The sequence below is a fragment of the Hibiscus syriacus genome, unplaced genomic scaffold (assembly GCF_006381635.1).
Source record: "Hibiscus syriacus cultivar Baekdansim isolate YM2019G1 unplaced genomic scaffold, ASM638163v2 tig00000916_pilon, whole genome shotgun sequence".
Lineage (NCBI taxonomy): Eukaryota > Viridiplantae > Streptophyta > Magnoliopsida > Malvales > Malvaceae > Hibiscus > Hibiscus syriacus.
Genome location: NW_024061833.1, coordinates 2,235,597 through 2,254,689, shown reverse-complemented (window position 1 = coordinate 2,254,689; position 19,093 = coordinate 2,235,597). Strand labels below are relative to the sequence as shown.

At 33.1% G+C, this 19,093-nt stretch overlaps 1 protein-coding gene across 1 annotated transcript; it reads right to left on the bottom strand.

Moving 5' to 3' along the window:
• Window positions 1-1,463: 1,463 nt before the first annotated feature.
• LOC120117101 (uncharacterized mitochondrial protein AtMg00810-like) lies at window positions 1,464-2,276 on the bottom strand. The gene is made up of 3 exons (XM_039137439.1): window positions 2,138-2,276; window positions 1,938-2,044; window positions 1,464-1,829 (listed from the first exon to the last, which is right to left on the bottom strand). The coding sequence occupies exons 1-3, from the start codon at window positions 2,274-2,276 to the stop codon at window positions 1,464-1,466; spliced, it is 612 nt and encodes a 203-aa protein (XP_038993370.1).
• Window positions 2,277-19,093: the final 16,817 nt, after the last annotated feature.

Sequence of the window (19,093 nt, the reverse complement as noted above, 5' to 3'; positions counted from 1 at the left end):
TGTGAAGCCTAAGGGACTCAAAGACTATTGGCATAATTTCACCACTTTCTTTGGATTGCAAATGAATATGGTTACAAACGATAAACGAACGAACACTAACACCATCAAAAATAAATGAATACAAATACAATATAAAAAATTAAACGAACACAAACATAATATAAACACCTTTAAAAATAAAAGAACATAAACACATTTTTATTTGTTTAAATGTTATTTATTCATAGTTGGGTCCACAAAGGTGGGTGGGTGTACGAGAGTGGTCCAACACACACTTATTACATTTGAGCGAAATCACAGCGGCCAGCTCTCAGTCCCCTACACGCCATCATTCATTGGTTGCCGCATGCAGATAAGTTTTGATGTTATTGTGATACGATACAAATTTGTATATTAGATTTGATCTGATTTAAAAATTTGGAATATTCAAAAAATTTAAATACTTTAAATAGTGATTCGTATTTGATTCGGAAAAATTGAATATCCGAATTTATTCTACCAAACATACTTCAGTGTGAATGTTGTAATTGATTTTTCAAAACAAAATCATTAACTGAAGTTCTAATCTAACCATCAACCTAGAATTAAGTGTTAGCTCAAGTTTAACATAAATCATATGTTATGATTCCATCATTCTTAAGTACGTCTTTCGAAATTTGATCCCACGTTACATCATATCACAACAACATATGAGTACTCTTCATAGAACAATTAATAAAACAAATAGATTACACATATTTATTATATAAATAAATTAGATATGATATTTATTAAAAGGTAACCTTTTTAAAATTAATTAAGTTTTTTAATACACTATATATAAAATAATCATATGACGAATGGATACATAATTTTTGATTGTATGTTTTATTTTTTTATTTTTTTGTTACAAAGAAGCTGTTAGACAGTGGTTTATTCATTATCGTCGACAATTATATCCCTATTAAGGAAGCATTGAAGACTGACGAGCGGATGAGATAGGACTATCATGCCCGAACAACTTGTACGCCTCAAGCGAGCCAGAGAATCAGCTACACTGTTCACGTCTCGCAACCTCGTTGTTGTTGATTCCCACTTTGTTAAAAGAATAATGCCTCACATATTTTATTTCCCTACTACTTTAATTTATAATACATTGTTCATGTAACTATACAAGAATTGGAAACTAACTGCTTCTAACTACTTCTAATAGCCCACCAAGTAACTCCTAACAAACTAACTAACATTTATTATCTCAACACTACCCCTCAAGTTGGTGGGTGAAAGATATCTGAAACCCCCAACTTGGCTGTCAAATACTCGTGCTGCAAAGTGCCAAGCGCTTTAGTCAAGACATCTACAGGTTGCTCCTTTGAAGGTATGTGTTCAGCTGTGATAAATCCTTCTTGAATTTTGTCTCTAACAAAATGGCAATCAATTTCGATATGCTTCATTCTTTCATGAAAGACATGATTAGAAGCAATCTATAATGTTGTTTTACTGTCACAGAATAGCTTAGCAGGATGATCTCGTTTCACTCCAAGTTCATTCAGCAATCCACTTAGCCAAATCAACTTTGCTGTAGTCATGGCCATACTTCTGTACTCAGCTTCTGCTGAAGAACGAGCCACTGTGTTCTGTTTTTTTGACTTCCATGATATCAAAGAATTCCCAAGTTTTATGTAGTATCTTGTTACTGACTTCCTTGATATTGGGCAAGTTGACCAATCAGAGTCGCAAAAGGCAATTAAACCACATGTACTTGAAGAATCTAGCCAAATTCCCTGCCATGGATTCTTTTTAATATATCGTACAACTCTCAATGTTGCTTCCATATGCACCTTTCCAGGCTGATGCATAAATTGGCTTAGGTGTTGTATTGAATAAGCTATATTAGGCATGATGTGGGTTAAATATATGAGCCTTCATATGAGTATTTGTAATTGCGTTCTGTCTACCATGCCTTCTTCATTCTGCTTCAAACACTTAGTATCTAAAGCATCAAAGAAATTATTATTCTGCTCCAAAGGTGTTGGAGAAGGCCTTGCTCCCCTTGCCCCAATATCTTTTATTAATTATAAACCATATTTGCGCTGACTTAAGACAATTCCTTTCTCTGATCTCAAAACTTCGAGCCCAAGAAAATACCTTAACTCACCCAAATATTTCCTCTTGAACTTAGAATTCAGTGTACACTTGAGCTGTTCTATCATATCAGTATCACTGCCAGTAATCAACAAATCATCTACATACACAAGCACAATGACCAACTTGTTTGCTACTTGCCTTGTAAACATCGAGTAATCATGCTTACTTTGCTAAAATCCTGTTGATATAAGTGATTCAGACAGCTTCTTGTTCCATTGTCTGGAAGCTTTCTTGAGTCCATACAGAGACTTTTGCAGCCGACAAACCATATGCTCCCCTAGCTGGAAAAGACTTCAGGTAACTTCATGTAAACTTATTCAACTAAATCTCCTTGCAAGAACGCATTGTGAACTTCCATTTGCCACAATGGCCAGTCAAAGATAAAAGCAAGATCCAAAATCAATCTCACAGTAGTGAATTTAGCAACAGGAGAAAAAGTCTCCACATAGTCAACACCCTCCTTCTGATTATACCCTTTGGTCACCAATCGAGCCTTGAACCTTTCAACCTCACCTGAAGCATGATACTTGATTCGATAAACCCACTTGCAACCAATGGGAACTTTACCAGAGGGAAAAGGTACCACAGTCCAAGTATTATTCAATTATAATGCTTGAATCTCTTCTCTCATGGCATGTTGCCAATGTGGATTTTGACAAGCTTCTTGATAAGTAGTGGGTTCATTAAGATGAGAAATTGAAGCTAAAAAAGGTTAAGTATATGAAGGTAAATGAGAATAAGAAATATATTCAGAAACAAGATAAGTAGTAGAAGGTGAAGTGGATTGGCAGTGCAGACATAATCCTTTAACCAATTCGGAGGATTGGATATTGTTGAAAACATTTTGTTGTTTCGATATAACAAATTAAATTAAAAGAATTTTAATTTTGAAAATGATTTTTCTAAGCATATTCGATATATTAAATCGAATATCAAAATATTACTCAAAGTATTTCAAAGTTCATTTTAAATCCTTACTCAAGTGTAAAATTAAGTTTTAATCTTAAAATAATTTCAAAACGATTTTACAAAATATTTCGAACCATTTCAAAGCCAAAAATTCCAGATTGCTCAGAGGGAACCGATTCCCCCGTGAATGGTTTGGCTCCAAGAATTCCAGTATGCTCGGAGGGAACCGATTCCCCCCACTGTTCAACGGTCGAAATATTTGAATTTTACACTTAGGGAACCGATTCCCCTAATAGGGTACCATTTCCCCCCACGCTTCAAGCAGAAATATTAATTGTTTTCACACTTAAACGGCTCCAAAAACTTCATTAATGATCCCCAACGTTCAGAAGTGATTCAAGGTGTATTTAAGCAAGCTTAGAAGCCATTGATCAAAAACAAGAAACATCAAGCAACAAGAAATCATAGAGAAACAAGAGAAAAAGCATCAAACACCAAGTTTGTGCAAATCAAGCCAATTTTCCTTTCAATATTCATTTTGCTTTCAAGAACACCATTTGTGCTCATTTGTAATTATTTTTGAGTGTTCTTTTCTTGTTCTAGAATTGTGCAAACATCTTACCTTGTGAGGTTTTCCTTGTAAGTTTGCAAATTTGTGTATTTCTCTTTGAAAAAGAGTGTGCTCAAGAATTTGGGGTATAATTCTTGAGGGAGTTGTAAGGTTACTCTTTGTCCTCAAAAGAAAGAACAAATTAGTGAATTTGTTGGAAAATCCTTAGTGTGGATAGCTAAGGTAGTGGACGTAGACTTTGGTTGAGAAATTTGAACCACTCTAAATCGTTGTGCAATTACTTTCAAGTTTCTGCAAAAGCTTCCACTAACATTTTAATTGCCAATTCACCCCCTCTTGGCCGATTTCGTCAATCGATTAACTCAACAATTGGTATCAGAGCCTCACTCATTTGAAGGTTTAATCACCTCTTGAGTCGATCCGGGAAGAGTTAAATCGATAAAGATGGCATCTACTTCCGGTTCATTCTCCATGGAAGAATCCAAACCTATTGACGTGCCTCCACACTTCAATGGAATAAATTATCGTCATTGGAAGAGGTGTATGATGATATTCATCAAATAATTTGATATGGAAGCTTAGATGATAATCAAGAAAGGATATTCCTCTCCTACTAAGAAGGCAAAGAAGTGGAGTGTTCAAGAACGGAAGGAAACTCAACAAAACTCAAAGGCTATACACATGTTGTGTTGTGCAATTGATCCTAATGTATATAAAGGAGTTTCTTCTTGTTCAAGTGCCAAGGAAATGTGGGATAAGCTTAAGGAGATCTATAGAGACAAGGAAGAAGAAGAACCAATAAAAGTGATGTGTCTATTAGCTCTCACAGAGCCAAAGGTATCTTCTAACTAAAATATATCAAATTCAAAATCTTTTAATGAGTTACAAGATGCTTATGATAAATTATTTTCGGAGTTTGAGACCATGAACTCCAAATACAATAAATTGATTTCTAAATTTATTGCTAAAAATGATATTCTTTTAAAAGCTAAAACAGACTTGGAAAATCAAAATGAAATGTTGAGAAATAAGTTAGAGCTTTCAAAAATAAAATCTGAAAACTTTGAAAAAGAAATTTTCAAATTAAATAAACTTCTTCTAGAAATGAAAATGGATTTTGAAAATCAAAAATGAAATCTTGAAGAAGGATTTAGAACTCTCAAAAATGAAATTTGAAAGTATCGAAAAAGAAAATTTCAATTTGAAAGATAAGCTTGAATGTTTAACAAGAGAAAAAGAGATCATTCTAAATAATTCATCTAGTTCAATAATGACAATATGTTCACATTGTCATTATCATGGTCATAAGGAACATACTTGTCCTTTAAAGAAAGGAAAACGATTTAAAATTAGACAAATATGGGTTCCAAAAGGAACAAGAGGCATTGAAACTAATGTTTAAGGATCCAAAGCAATTTGGATACCAAAATCTACTTAAATGTCTCTTGTAAGTGTGTGAGAGCAATGGTGATAAAGATGATGATATTCAAGATGCTCTAGCCACACATAAAAAGGGAATGGGTAACCTCTAAACTTAATATTTTTATTATTTGGTTGCTCATTTAGTTTATGCATGCATGAGGTTTTAAAATGTTGAATTATGTTTTATCTCATGTATGTTAAAAAAAATATTGTATGATGAACATGTTAATTTTTGGTAATGTTTTATAAACTCTAGTTCATCATATTATTTTTTGGTCAAAATTGTTTTTAAAATGTAATTGATATCTCTTTAACAATTGATATCGATTTTTCAAGAACTTTGGTTTTGCAAAATTTTGATCTAAAATTTTTCTTAATGTTTATGCATAGATTTTTGTTTAAATATTATAAAGTTTTAATGCATAACATTTTCAAAAACTTTATGCATGTGCTCTTAATCTCTATAATCAACATTGCATAATGTTTTATATGTGAATGGGTTAAAAGCATAATCTTTTGAAAAATAAATTTGATAAAAGATACAATGTTTTATTTTAAATGATTGCAAAATTGATTGACATTGCATCTATTTTTGATTATGCTTGTTGGTCATAAAATAAGGATATATACATGATGCATTTAGATTTTATTGATATGAATATTTTGTGCCTAGTTGCTAGGGATGAGCATGATAATTTGTTATGTTATAGGAGACTAGGACATGCTAGTATGAGTGTTTTGCAACGGCTAATTCAAAGTGATTTAGTTCGAGGGTTGCCTAAGCTTAAATTTGATAATGATAAAATCTGTGATGCTTGTGCTAAAGAAAAACAAAAAGAGTTTCTTTTAAATCCATTAATGACGTATCAACTGGTAGAGTATTACAATTGATCCATATAGATCTTTTTGGGCCAACTAGGACTACTAGCTTGGGTGGAAAACAATATGCATTTGTCTTGGTAGAGGACTATTCTAGATATACTTGGGTTCTATTCTTAAGTACTAAAGATGAAGCATTAGAAAAATTCATCACGTTTTCAAAAGTAATCCAAAACGATAAAGGTTACTCTATAACTAGTGTTAGGAGTGATCATGACACTGAATTTGAAAATCTTGGATTTACTGAGTTTTGTAATTCTAATGGTATTAGTCACAATTTTTCAGCACCTAGAACTCCTCAACAAAATGCAGTTGTTGAGAGGAAAAATCGAACTTTAGAAGAAATGGCTAGAACCTTGCTTTGTGAAAATAATTTGCCAAAATATTTTTGGGCCGAAGCCACAAATATCGCTTGTTATGTTATAAATCAAGTAATGATTAGGCCTATTTTAAAGAAAACTCCATATGAAATTTTCAAAAATAAAAAGCCTAACATTAGCTATTTTCATCCTTTTGGATGTAAATGTTTTGTTTTAAACAACGGTAAAGAAAACCTTGGCAAATTTGATTCTAAAAGTGATGAAGGAATTTTTTCTGGGTTATTCCTTAAATTCTAAAGCTTATCGACTATTTAATAAAAGAACTTTAGTTGTAGAAGAGTCTATACACGTTGTTTTCGATGATAATCCCCTTCCGAGGAAGGATTCTTGTGTGAATGATGATGTAGGTATTATAAATACAAATGAAGTTAGACATGACGTTGAAGAACCATCATCAAAGGAAGAAACAAAAGATGAGGTAACTCATGATCCTCTTGAGAATTCAACCATTGAAGAAAGGGAAGTATCTTATCCAAGAGAGTACAACTATGTCAAGGATGGTGAGATTATAGGTGATCCATCCAAAGGGGTAACAATTCGATCTTCTCTCAGAAATATTTGTAATTATGTTGCATTTATTTCATGCATAGAGCCTAAGAATATTAAAGAAGCATTAAAAGATGAACATTGGATTATGGCTATGCAAGAAGAATTAAATCAATTTGAGAGAAGTAAAGTATGAACATTAGTTGAAAGGCCTAGTAATAAATCTACTGTAGGTACTAGATGGGTATTTAGGAATAAGCTTGATGAGAGTGGTAATATAGTGAGAAACAAGGCTAGACTTTTTGTTCAAGGGTATACTCAAGAAGAGGGCATAGACTATGATGAAACATGCGCTCCCTTAGCTAGGATGGAAGCAATTAGAATGTTATTAGCATTTGCATGTTTTCATGAATTTAAATTATATCAAATGGATGTTAAAAGTGCAATTTTAAATGGTTTTATAAAGGAAGAAGTGTATGTGGAACAACCTCCAGGTTTTGAAGATTCAAAATTTCTGGATCATGTTCTTAGATTGACAAAAGCGCTTTATGGTTTAAAACAAGCTCCTAGAGCTTGGTATGAAAGATTGTCAAACTTTTTAATTGAAAAAGGTTTTTCAAAAGGGAAGGTTGACACTACATTGTTTTTAAAGCATAAAGGTAAATATTTATTAGTATTTCAAATTTATGTTGAAGATATAATATTTGGTTCTACTAATGATGTTCTTTGCCAAGAATTTTCTAAGCTAATGCAAAGTGAGTTTGAGATGAGCATGATGGGGGAGCTCTCATTTTTCTTGGGACTCCAAATCAAGCAAAAAAAAGATGGCATCTTCATCAATCAAGCTAAGTACGTCAAAGATATGCTCAAGAAGTTTGAACTGGAAAATGGCAAACCTCATGACACTCCAATGAGCTCTTCAACAAAGCTTGACTTAGATGAAGGAGGTAAATGTGTAGATGTTAAATTATATAGGTCAATGATTGGATCTTTGCTTTATCTAACTGCAAGTAGACCGTACATTATGTTTAGTGTTTGCTTATGTGCTAGATTTCAATCATGTCCTAAGGAATCACATTTACTAGCTGTTAAGAGAATCTTTAGATACCTTAAGGACACTCCTAGTTTAGGACTTTGGTATCTTAGAGACTCTAGCTTTAGCTTGCATGCTTTTTCTGATGCGGATTATGGAGGATGCAAATTAGATAGGAAAAGCACCTCCGGTACTTGCCAATTCCTTGGAAATATATTGATTTCTTGGTTTTCAAAGAAACAAAATTATGTTGCATTATCTACCACTGAAGCAGAATAGATTTCAGCTTGTAGTTGTTGTACACAAGTTTTATGGATGAAACAACAACTTTTTGATTATGAAATTGAAGTAGGTACCATTCCTATCAAGTGTGACAATACTAGTGTTATTTGTCTCACTAAAAATCCCATCCAACACTCTAGAACTAAGCACATTGAAATAAGACATCACTTCATTAGAGACCATGTCACTAAGGAAGATGTAGTTCTAGAATTTGTTGATATTTTGCATCAATTAGCGGATATCTTTACAAAACCTTTAGATAAGGAAAGATTTTGGACACTTAGGAGAGAATTAGGTTTAACTGACATATCTTCACTTAGCGTTTAAAAATAATTTGTAGCACTTTTAAGAATAAATGAAAAATGCTTAAAATAATATTTTTGATTGCATTCTTGTTATTAGTTAGGGGGAGTTTATGATTATTAGTGAAAATTAATTGTTTGTTCAAATGATGTTTAATGACAAATTTGATTGTTTGAACATAGTTAATTTTTGAAATATAAGTTGCCAATACCACTAGAATTAATTATTTTAGCACTATTGGATGTTTAAAATACAGATTTTTTTAAATATTTGACAGAGGGATTTGATACCCCCATAAGGGAACCGATTCCCCCTGTAGGGGAATCGATACCCTCATGGGGTTCTGGTTTTAACACGAGCAGAACCCAATATTTGCTCAAACCCTCTCTTCTTTCTTAAACATCGTTCACTCACTCTTTCTCTCTAAATCTCTATTTTTGCCAAAATCATCAAATACAAGTCAGAATTAGATCGTTCTTCAACTTCTAATCCTTGCAAACAACATCACATTCTCATAAAATCCAAATTTTCAAGGTAATATTTCAAAATCCTCTATTTCATTGATTTTTGAACTTATGACTAGTTTTGATTAGTTCTAAGATGAACATTATATCGGGCATTGGTTATATGATGATTTTACAACCAATTTCGTCAAAAACACTCAATTGTTTAAAACTATCTTTAAATTTTGAAATAAAAAAAAATCAAAAATTGTTGTTTTAATTGATGTTTTTGATTCAATTATGTTTTCATAAAAACTATACGTATTATGATTTTCAAACATTATTTTCCAAATAGTTTTTCAAAACATTTCCCTTTAGGATTCAGTTTAGAGAACCTTGAAATATTGAGGACACATTTGAGTTTTGGGTTTGATTATATTGCATACATGTGTTTAAATTTACAGGTTACATATTCTATTCTGATTCTTAAACCATGTCAAATCCTAAATGACCTAGGACATTGTCTAGTAGCTCAAGCCAAAATCGACCTCTTATTCCTTCACCCAATCCAAATAACCCAAATATGACCATTATGAACTCTTGTTTCAATGTACCTGGTTGTGGACAAGATCTATACCGTATGTACCATACTTGTTTTGAGTCATACAAAATCCGGGAAGAACGTATCCCTTCGATCCAAGCTATAGAAGATATGAACTTCCAATATCTTCCTACTCTTAAATCCTAGAAGTTTGATAAACTCTTTAAACTCAAACCTTTGGTTTATCATCAATTACTCCGCATTTTCTATTCCAATGTGGTATGTGTCCAAAACGAGCGTCGATCTGAAACTATAGGAATTCGATCCTATCTTTTAGGACAATTCATTTTTATTGACTCCGGCACAATCGCTACCCATTTTGGACTAGATAACTCATGTTTAATGAAAAAGAGACTGTAGATTCACCCTATAAGTCTAAGGATAGTGAGAGTACCCTAAGAACTCATCATGATAGATTCATTCATTATTTCATCTCTTGGTGGTTTAGACCATCCGGAGGTAGGTACTCCTCCCTTAGGAACATAGATATATGGTGGATATATTGTATCCAACATAAAAAGAAGATTAATCTGCCACATATCATCTTTAGTGAGTTTCCATAAACATTATTCCTTCCAAGAATATAGAAACCTTGGTTTATGGTTTTCTCCTTAGTAATTTGTTTATCAAACTCGGTCTTTGGGTCAATGTGTTTATCGTCCCGAACTCAGAACTTTTAATTGTGAAACATTTTGATGTTCATGGATTGTTTTATTTTGGGTGTTTTTTTTGGATAATTGGATATTTGAACTTACATGTTTATATATTTGGTTTGATTTTCACTTTCATTTTGAGCTTAATGTTTATTTTTGCATCATTTACATATTAGTTGCATTATGACCAATTTTTGTCATTTCACATTGTTTATGAATATTGGATTATGGAACTAATGGCTAATCTTTCTCTTGATTATGATCTTAGCAGCTTACGCTATATTTAGTTATTAATTGGCTAAATGATTTCAAAACCTTGTTTAAAATCTTTTAAAATTCTTTTTCATTTAACAAAAAGGGGGGAGAAATGTTTGTGTTTTTAAAAGAGGAGTAGTGTTAAAGTAAGGGGGAGTAGTATTTTTCAAAATCAAAATTCATTTTGAAATTAGAAAATCTTAAAATGTTTTGTTATATCAAAAAGGGGGAGGTTGTTGAAAACATTTTGTTGTTTCGATATAACAGATTAAATTAAAAGAATTTTAATTTTGAAAATGATTTTTCTAAGCATATTCGATATATTAAATCGAATATCAAAATATTACTCAAAGTATTTCAAAGTTCATTTTAAATCCTTACTCAAGTGTAAAATTAAGTTTTAATCTTAAAATAATTTCAAAACGATTTTACAAAATATTTTGAACCATTTCAAAGCCAAAAATTCCAGATTGCTTAGAGGGAACCGATTCCCCCCCAAGGGGGTACCGATTCCCCCCTGAATGGTTTGGCTCCGAGAATTCCAGTATGCTCAGAGGGAACCGATTTCCCCCAGGGGGTACCGATTCCCCCCACTGTTCAATGGTCAAAATATTTAAATTTTACACTTAGGGAACCGATTCCCCTAATAGGGTACCGATTCCCCCCACGCTCCAAGCAGAAATATTAATTGTTTTCACACTTAAACGGCTCCAAAAACTTCATTAATGATCCCCAACGTTCAGAAGTGATTCAAGATGTATTTAAGCAAGCTTAGAAGCTATTGATCAAAAACAAGAAACATCAAGTAACAAGAAATCATAGAGAAACAAGAAAGAAAGCATCAAACACCAAGTTTGTGCAAATCAAGCCAATTTTTCTTTCAATATTCATTTTGCTTTCAAGAACACCATTTGTGCTCATTTGTAATTATATTTGAGTGTTCTTTTCTTGTTCTAGAATTGTGCAAACATCTTACCTTGTGAGGTTTTCCTTGTAAGTTTGCAAATTTGTGTATTTCTCTTTGAAAAAGAGTGTGCTAAAGAATTTGGGTATAATTCTTAAGGGAGTTGTAAGGTTACTCTTTGTCCTCAAAAGAAAGAACAAATTAGTGAATTTGTTGGAAAATCCTTAGTGTGGATAGCTAAGGTAGTGGACGTAGACTTTGGTTGAGAAAGTCGAACCACTATAAATCGTTGTGCAATTACTTTCAATTTTCTGCAAAAGCTTCCGCCAAAATTTTAATTGCCAATTCACCCCCCTCTTAGCCGATTCTGTCAATCGATTAACTCAACAGATATACGAGTGGATCATCTAGACACAAGGAGATCCTTAGCTAAGGGAGAAATATCAACATGAGAAGACTCTGAAGCAAAAGGAATATCAGATGCACCTGTTGAAAATTAGATATAGAAATGGAATGAACATGTGACACAACAGGAATTTCTTGTGAAAAACTTGAAGAATTATCATCGTGAGATACAGGAATAGGTACTGAAGAATCAAGGATTAAAAAATCAGAATCAGAAATATGAGAATGTGAAGGGAAAAAAGGAGAAGATTATGCAATAGAAAAATGAAAAGGAAAAACAATTTCATGAAACACAACATCTTGACTTACAAGAAATTGTTTTGATTAAAGGCTAAACAAAATGTACCCCTTTTGAGTTAAAGAATATCCCATAAAAACACAAGGGTTTTAACAAAAGTGATGAATTTGTTAATAGTTAGAATAGTATCAGTCTTCAATCTCAACAAGAGCACCCAGGTCATACGAGTCATCAACGATGGTTAAAAAATACCTATGACCACTATGTGTAGAAATTCGATAAGGACCCCACAAGTCTATATGAATGAGACAAAAAGGAGCTTGTGAAGAAGTAAGGCTGACAGGAAATGGAAGTCTAGTTTGCTTTGCTAAAGGACATATAGGACAAGAACGTAGTAATTTGGAATCTAAGTTAACAGAATACAACAAGGGTAACTTGGTCATTGTCGAAACAACAACATGTCCCAAACGAGAATGCCAAATGCTTGTATTAGTACTAGAAATAATTGGCATACATTCAGATTACACATGACCACAATCAAACAAATTTGAATCACATGACATGCTAAAGGAAATATCAGAAGACAACTCATTTGAACATGTATGTGTAGATGACAAACCAGAAGGTGAAGCTGATGATTAAAAAATTAAAGCCCTATGTACTCTTTACCAATCCCCTTCATCCTTCCACTTGAGAGATCCTATAGGATGAAAAAGTCAGGATAAAAGCTAACAAAACAGTAAAGGTCACGGGTAAGTTTTGATATGGAAAGTAAATTGTGAGTGAAATTGGGTACACATAACACATTAGAAAGACTTGTGGTCGAATTTAAAAAGCAAGAACCAACATATGTAATTGGGACGATATTACTATTTGCAATTAAAAGGACCGTGAAGAACACAAGATATGAGATTTCAAGCATTGAAAATCAGATAATACATGATCTGTAGCACCTGTATCTAAAATCCATGTAAGTAATTTATTAAAGGCAGGTAAACAACTATCAACTATACCTGCAAGATTCACAACGGAATCAATAGTAGCAGTAGAAGACAAAAGGCTAAGGATTTGGTTGTATTGCTTCTGGTGAAGGTATGTGCCATGGGAGCAGAGGAATTCAATTTGTCTAGAGTAACATTAGGGTCAGAGGCAGCAGGAGGTTCAGAAACAACCATTACAGCTTGAGCATTCTTTCGTTTAGAAAATTTAAAATCGGATGGAAACCCTATAAGTCAGTAGCAGCTATCCCCTTTATGGCCCTTGATCTTGCAATAATCACAAACACCTTGAAACCGACGACGATAAGGAACAACAGAACTTTTGGAATAGAAAACAAACGAATCAAGATTTGAAGACATCAGAAATCTGAATGCGCTGAGTTTCCTCTTGAGCAATCATGGAATATGCCTGGTTTATCGAATGAATAGACTGCTTCAATAGGATTTGGCTTCGAACCGATGAATAGGTTTCGTTTAGACCCATCAGGAATTGAAGAAGCTGCTGCTGGGCAAGATGCATAGAATTCTGATGCGAACTTACACACTCAAAAGATGAAACCGGCACAAGTGTAACATACTCATCCTATAACATTTTTAACTTAGTGAAGTAAGTAGATACACTCAAATCACTTTGAGAAATAGTAGCAATTTCACGATTGTTGGGTTATGGGGTCCAGCGATCACCCTTAGGGATTCTATCGTGTATGGGCGCGATATTGGTGCGTGACTGCCCAACCTGCCGAGGCCCACTTGTGCCTTGCGAAGCCCCTAGGCCCGCCCGCAGCACGCTATAGATGTGGGGCTCTGCAATGCCATGGAGAACTGTGGGGGGTGCCCCATAAGAATCCACCTTGGCTTGGGGGAACCCAGTGATCACTCACTACTAAGATATGAGGTTAAAATGGCCCACCTACTTATCACCAATTGGTTTTAAGAAGGAATGGTGACCATTCGCTTCAGAACTCTGTACTTAAGCGTGCTTGGACTAGGGAAATCCAAGGATTGGTGACCCACTGGGAAGTTGTTCAAAAAATGAATGATTCGATCTTACAATTGGTATCAGAACAGGGTGCAGGTTCGAATCCCCCAGGTGTCGCTGGGGGGTGATTGTTGGGTTTTGGGGTCCAGCGATCACCCTTAGGGATTCTATCGTGTATGGGCGCGATATTGGTGCGTGACTGTCCAACCTGCCGAGGCCCACTTGTGCCTTGCGAAGCCCCTAGGCCCGCCCGCAGCACGCTATAGATGCGGGGCTCTGCAATGCCGTGGTGAACTGTGGAGGGTACCCCACAAGAATCCACCTTGGCTTGGGGGAACCTAGTGATCACTCACTACAAAGATATGAGATTAAAATGGCCCACCTACTTATCACCAATTGGTTTTAAGAAGGAATGGTGACCATTCGCTTCAGAACTCTGTAGTTAAGCGTGCTTGTATCAAGGAAAAACAAGGATGGGTGACCCACTGGGAAGTTGTTCAAAAATGAATGATTTGATCCTACAACGATGAAGGAAGAAAATTATGGAGCCATTTACCTTATTAAAACACTTCTTTAAATCATTCCACACCGAAGCTGCATTTGAGGCGAAAACAATGCCATCCGAGAGCTCCTTACTCACGGCGTTGAGAATCCAAGACAACACGATGACATTACATCTCTCCCACTGAGGATGCAAATCAGGATCGTAATTCTCCTTCTGGAAAACACCATCAACAAAACCAAGCTTGTTTTTTTACCAACAGTACGATTCTCATCGATCTGCTCCAAACGTTGTAATTCTCCAATCCAACTAGTTGATGAGAAATTAAAGGCGTACCTAAAGTATCTGAAAGATGCAAGAAAAGAGGATAATTGAAATAAACCAAGGCGGATTCATTCATCGGAGGCATTGCAGTGGAGATCATCGAACGAAACCCTAGGGAAATCAATTTGGCGAAAAAAGACAGAGAAGAGAATTGTTGCAGGAAAGACACCGAGCCACAATACTCAGTTAGAAATGGGCCGAATAGAAAAACCCAAATAATAATGGCCTGGAAACTGATACCATGTTAAAAGAATAATGCCTCACATATTTTATTTCCCCACTACTTTAATTTATAATACAATGTTCATGTAATTATACAAAAATTGGAAACTAACTGCTTCTAACTACTTCTAATAGCCCACCAACTAACTGCTAACAAACTAACATTTATTATCTCAACACACTTTAACTAGTCTTACCTCTACATAATATAAGTTTACTCAAAATTTTATAAAAAAATGTTTCATCAGTTATATTTTAAAAATAGTATGATATACGAAAAACTATATTCAATCATTTATACTTGGTATAAATATATATTTAAGTGCTTCATAAGTAAAGGTGACGATTTTATTAAAAAAAATAGGGAGTAATTAATTATTAGGAAAAGTAATCCCCAAACAATATTATTTAAAAAAATAACCTTCAAACTACCCACGTAGTACTACCTCACATTCTACAAAACGCGTTTTAAAGAACTCACGTTTTGCAAAATATGAGATTCATCAACTTTTCAGATAACTTCATTTAATTTATGGATAAAATACACTATAAATGCATGAAACTCACATTTCATAAAACACGAATTCGTAATCGCTTTTTACAAAATTCTAGGTTTAAAGGTCATTTAAAAAAAACTTATTGGGGTTATTTTTTTAAATAATACTGTTTGAGGCTATTTTTTTCAAATAATTAATTATTTAGGGTTTTTAACGTAATAACGAGAGCAAAAGTACTTCTAGCTATACATTTTGTTTTTAATAGCATCTATACATTTTCTGAATATAATTAAAATGATTTTATCTTGATAAATAGTTAAAATATTATTTTTAATATTTTATGATATAAAGATAATTTAGCACAAAAGGCTGAGGGGGTGGGGCCAAGAGAGAGATGATAGCACATGCAACTACGTGCAAATTGGCGGGGATTTGACCAACAAGAAGGCACCCAATAATAAACGTTGGGTAAACTAAACATTTAGTATCTTAACTATTACTTTTATTCTGTTTCGGTCTCTCAACTTTTTTCTTTCAAATTCATACCTAATGTTTTGTAACCCCTAGACCCGGCCTGGACGTTATGCCCAAATCTAGTCGGTTACATATCTTATTCAGAAATTCTTTTTATTTTTAAAACAACATTAAAATCCATAAGAAAGATTCATACGATAAACATATATGTATACATATGTCCGAAAATTGTATAAAACATTTACATATCAAAATATTGAAAATACAAATATATCAAGACAATAGCAAAAACACATGCCACCAAAATATAACAGAAAGACATATAGAATATACAGTGGTACAAAATTAGGAGAAATTGGTCCTCCTGATGCCAAGTCTGCTACCCTAAAGGTCTGCTGCTATTTGCAAGGTTTAAAATTTACATAATGAGCTAAAAAACCTAGTGTGCTCCTTGCGGTGTATAAAAACATACAAATAAAATATTTCAGTAAAATCGGCTTATCAAACATGTTTTAAAAATATGAACACTATCCCATCCGATCACCAGAATGTGTAGGTTCCCCATAACTGTACATTCACATGTACACCCGTTAAGGGCCTTATACATATAGCATAGGGACATGCGATAAGGACTTACCCTGTGCACAAAGCAGAGGAGCCTGCAGTAAGGTCTTACAAGTCATAAACTATGAATGATATACTTCCTCCAATAATACCCCCAATAATTGTAATAAACATGTGTGTATTCGAGTGAAAACGATAATTAATCCATTAAAACATGAAATTGTTCCATATTTAGAAATCAGGTACATAAATATTGTAACCAGAGATCATATCAGAATTATGCGGCAAATCAGATATCAGATAAACAATATTCAGAAAATCGGGTATTATCTCGTAAAAATATTTAGTATCATCAGAAATCTAAAATAGTTTAGATAGATAGTTTAAAACAGTAATGTAACACCATCAGGAAATACACCTGTACCGGTCTGAGTAATTTGATAGGAAAACCTACTACTGAGTATGCCGATTACGATCACTGACAGTGCTAGATCCTATGAATCGAAAAATCTATATCAAAATCCTAATATGAATAATAATAACCTCTATTTAAACAATTTATAGACACCTACGAGTAACTCTCGAGGAACACAAATAGTCCAGATTTGACGGACATAAAACACCGGATCTAACTGACCCTCGGTCAGGTGAAACACGAGTACCTTAATAAAAATATATTCTTGGATCAATTCCATAACCAAATCTCAAATAAATAAGCAAAATGCTAAAAAATACTAAGTATTTTCGGGTTAACGAGGTCGATTCGGGACTTTCGGATCGAATCGGACTCAAGACATCGAAAAACATAAAATATGACTTTTAAAAAATTTTAACTTTTTGGTCAAAGTCAATGGTCAACGGTTGGACCAGGTCGGGTTGGACAAGGATCGACCCATTTCCAAGCAGTCCACCAGGCGGTGGACTTTCCCCACGCGCTTCGAAAAAATTCTAAAAAAAATTTAATTGCGTTTTAAGGGGTTTTGAGACACTTACCAAGCTCGGTTCACAACGATAAACGACGGACAGCTCGATTTTGAAATGTCATAAACTTAATCTTTTTCACCCATTCACACGCCAATGGCAACGGAGATAAAGTGGACACCGGAGGACTCGAGACGACGTAAAGAACACGATGGTACTGGAGGTATCGAAAACGGAGCAATGGTCGGTGATAAATAGGCGATCAAAGGTTTCCTTCTATAAGTGGAAATGTTTGAAAAGAGAAAATTTAGTTTTCAAATGGAAACTTTTCAGATTTGGGGTTATATAAACCATAAAAGAGAAAATAACAAAATCATATCATAGGTCTTCTAATTTTTGATAATTTTTGAATTTGGATATGAATTTAATCAAAATTCATCGAAAAAAATTTTAAAAAAATTTTAGGCCCTAATTTGGGGTACAAGTTTAATTTTGGTTTCGTTTTGGTCACCCGTATTCAAAACTTAACTCTGATGTTGACATATCATAATCATAATGTAACGTCACATCATCATTGAGAAAAAAATAAAAATATCATGCCAACATTTCTATTAATTTTTCGACGGTATGTGACCAAAATGAAAGCAAATGTAATATTAGGTATGATTTAAAAAACGATTAGTTGAGTGACCAAAATGAAACAAAAGTAATATTTAATATATTAAATGTGTAGTTTAACCTAAATGTTAAGGCCTTTTGGTATTATCCATCACAAAACCAACTAAACTTTGAAATCCCACTCTTGGCAAATCATGGTTTAGTCATTTGGTAGTTACAATAACGTCATAATTAGTAATAGTATTTTTATCCGATTACACCCTATCTAAAACTGATTCAATCATAATATATTTATTTAATTTTATAAGATATATTTCGATAGTTATATTCTTTAAAAAAGTAAAATTTAATTATATGGACTAAAATTAAAATCAAATTTAATCTCATATCTTAAGATAAATTCAAAACGAATGCAATAATCATTTTTTTAAAATGAGTTGAGATCGAGTAAGTAAAAAATTCAACTCACCCGACCCGATTACCATCGCCAGTTTTGATACCACGGACACTTTCAATTTCAAAATGCCTTTTTGCTTTGTGCATTGTATTATTGTATCCTTAATTTTTTATGGGTAAACTACAAGATTGATCATTTTTGTTTAAATTTTATATATTTTCTTTCATTAAATTAAAAAAATATAAGATTTGATCACTTTTGTTTTTATTTAAATAAGATATAGTTACTAGGACGTTGGCTGTTGTTAGTCTAATGATATGACACGTTAGTAAAATGGTTTAATTTTTATTTTAATCACTTGATTTTCTCAATATTTTAAACATACCTTATATATTTTTTAATTAAACTAAGGTGATTACAAAATAGTATATGTTATAAGTATTCTCAATCATTTGATAATGAATAAAATTATTAAATTTTTAGTTATATAAATTTATTTAATAATATATTTGATACTCATTATTTACATATTCTATTAATTTAATGTTATTTTTAATTAAAAATAATTTAATAAATTATCATCCAATAATTAACTTAATTAGTAATTTTAAAATTAGAAATCAAATTAATATGTAAATATTCAGGACCATATTTTTTATTATACAATTTTTCTTAACTACCGCATCAAAGTTTAAATTAAAAATTT

Bases quoted from the DNA above. Each gene is read 5' to 3' on its own strand.
- LOC120117101 (XM_039137439.1), bottom strand. From the start codon at position 2,276: ATGTTTACAAGGCAAGTAGCAAACAAGTTGGTCATTGTGCTTGTGTAT. The intron at 2,045-2,137 runs GTGAGTTAAGGT...AATTAATAAAAG, and splicing joins GTTCAAGAGGAAATATTTGG to ATATTGGGGCAAGGGGAGCA. The intron at 1,830-1,937 runs GTAGACAGAACG...TTTATGCATCAG, and splicing joins AGCAGAATGAAGAAGGCATG to CCTGGAAAGGTGCATATGGA.